The sequence below is a fragment of the Monopterus albus genome, unplaced genomic scaffold (assembly GCF_001952655.1).
Source record: "Monopterus albus unplaced genomic scaffold, M_albus_1.0 scaffold12.1, whole genome shotgun sequence".
Classification (NCBI taxonomy): Eukaryota; Metazoa; Chordata; class Actinopteri; order Synbranchiformes; family Synbranchidae; genus Monopterus; species Monopterus albus.
In genome coordinates this window covers 740788-743075 of record NW_018127892.1, presented here as the reverse complement: position 1 = coordinate 743075, position 2288 = coordinate 740788, and the positions used below count along the sequence as shown (strand labels likewise).

Here is a 2288-nt window from a genome sequence, read left to right as displayed (position 1 = left end):
ATGGACATTTGGGGCTCAGTAAATTAACTAGAGCCTATAATTAGGTTGGATAAGGCTGCACTTCCCTGATGTTTGTATGTCCAGCAGGCACAACTAGAGCTGTATTATATCACCAGCCCCCATCTAATAAGATAATGTACCTAAGGAGTCCTTGTGAGACAACTGTCTGTTGTTAGACATGACTTGGATCAGCACTTCAGAACTTTATTAGAAAAGTTAAATTTTCTTGCAAGAATGGTTGTTGTTAATTTAATATTAGTGAAAATGCTAGGCCTCTTTCAATATCCTCCGGGATTCAATGTATTTCCCATGACACAGTTTTGGAACCACTGAGTTGAATGTAAGCCCTACATCCAATTTGTGCATCTAACATATTTTCTGTATAAGAAAACAAAATAGTTTAATAAAACTACTGCTCTGTTCTGGAGATATTACCTTTTTTTTTTTTACTAATTTCTCCTCATTTTGCTCATTCAAACAAAAACACAAACAAAACTTTAAAAAATGTATTTATCTATACCTTGAGAAGTGTATACAAATCTTTTTATGGTGCAGAAAACTCTTTTTTGAAGACTGTAGAATAAGTTCAATAAGCTATGATATATGGTGTAATACATAAGAGGCCCAAAGTCAAGGCAACCTGCTCAAACATTCAGTGGAAGTGATAGTTCTACTAAATATTACTAGAAGATTTTCTTATGCTTTAAGGGGGGGTTCCCTTAACCATCCGCACAGACCTACAGTATGTTGTTCCCGGCACCACTTTCGCCTTTGTTTTAAATGTACATATGTTCCTATTCGGCATTTTGTTTTGTCAAAGGAAGTACAAGCAATGGAGCAGAAGGAGGGGTAGAGGGGCTCCTGGAGAGGTTTTACACACTGGGTAATTAAGCGCGTTGACTGACAGCAGAGTGCCAAAAGGCGCAGACGCACTCCGATTGGCCGGAGCGCACTTTACAATCTCATCTTGTTTCCAAGCTCCTCACACGCAGGCCAAACTCTCGCAGGAGCCAGACGCATCAGAGGAGTGCCACGGGCTATAGCGAGGACAGAGCGCCTGTGGACTTCATCTACCTCAACACGTTTTACGCACGTCGATCAGCAGAATTAAGCCTTTTCGACATTTGTTTCTTGTTATTATTCTGAATTTCTTCATGAAGTGAATCTTTTAGTTCGCCTGTCTGACCCACACTGAGTTGCATGCGTTTTATTGTTGAAAAAGAAAACATGAGGTCTACTTCTGAGTTATTCTGGAGGATGATCCGACTGACTGTGACAGTGGCGCTCATGTCAGCATGCAGAGCGTCAGAGTACGAGATTCTGAGCTGGGAGTCAAACTACAACGGTGGACCCAACTATGGCAAGCCTCCCCAGTGCGTGGACATCCCGGACGACCTACGGCTCTGTCACAACGTGGGGTACGACAAAATGTTGCTGCCCAATCTGCTGGAGCACGAGACTATGGCCGAGGTGAAGCAGCAGGCCAGTAGTTGGGTGCCCCTGGTGCACAAGAACTGCAACCCGGACACGCAGGTCTTCCTATGCGCGCTCTTTGCGCCTGTGTGCCTAGAACGACCCATCTACCCTTGCCGCTGGCTGTGCGAGGCCGTGCGGGGCGGCTGCTCCCCCATCATGGAGGCGTTCGGCTTCCCCTGGCCGGACATGCTCACCTGTGATAAGTTTCCCCAGGACGATGTGTGCATTGCTATGACCAAACCCAACGCGACCGAGGCCACCACACAGACAGGTAATTCTTAGCAACTGACGAGTCTGACTCATTGTCTTTCAAGTGTTTGGTTCCGTTTTTTTACGAGAAACTCGTTGAGTGTACACTCTGTTGCAACACTTCTTTTAGTTTAGTTTTGTGGGTGCGCAGTAAAACCCCATTGTTTGGCGTTCAGTGGGCAGCTCCACAGTATAATTCAAGCAAGATGTGGAAATCCTTTCAGAGACTTTCTCAGAGGGTGAACGAGTACTTTTTTCCTTTAATTTGGAAAACTTGTTCTTTCTGGTGGTTAGAAGCCTGCTTCTCACTCCAATTCTCACGGGCATGTTTACCATTTTCATTACTAATTAAGATGTTAAATTACCTGAAAGTGACAGAAAACATCCATTACCTTTAGCACAGGGCCATAACCAGAAATTTCACATTACTGAGGTCATAAGCCCAAATTGTCCCAACACAGCCTCCCTCAGAATATTCTGACCAGACACAAACAAGCTGTTTCTATTTATAAGTGTTCAGTTCTATTTACTGTACATTTAATTTTACAACATAAATGTTAAAT

At 43.5% G+C, this 2288-nt stretch overlaps 1 protein-coding gene across 1 annotated transcript in view; it reads left to right on the top strand.

Annotated features, from left to right (window-relative positions):
* Positions 1–915: 915 nt before the first annotated feature.
* Positions 916–2288, top strand: part of sfrp1a (secreted frizzled-related protein 1a) — a 12632-nt gene continuing 11259 nt past the window's right edge. Inside the window, exon 1 of the mRNA XM_020590298.1 lies at positions 916–1747. Coding sequence (XP_020445954.1) covers positions 1201–1747 — 547 coding nt within the window. The 5' untranslated portion in view covers positions 916–1200. The remainder of the gene's footprint in view (positions 1748–2288) is intronic.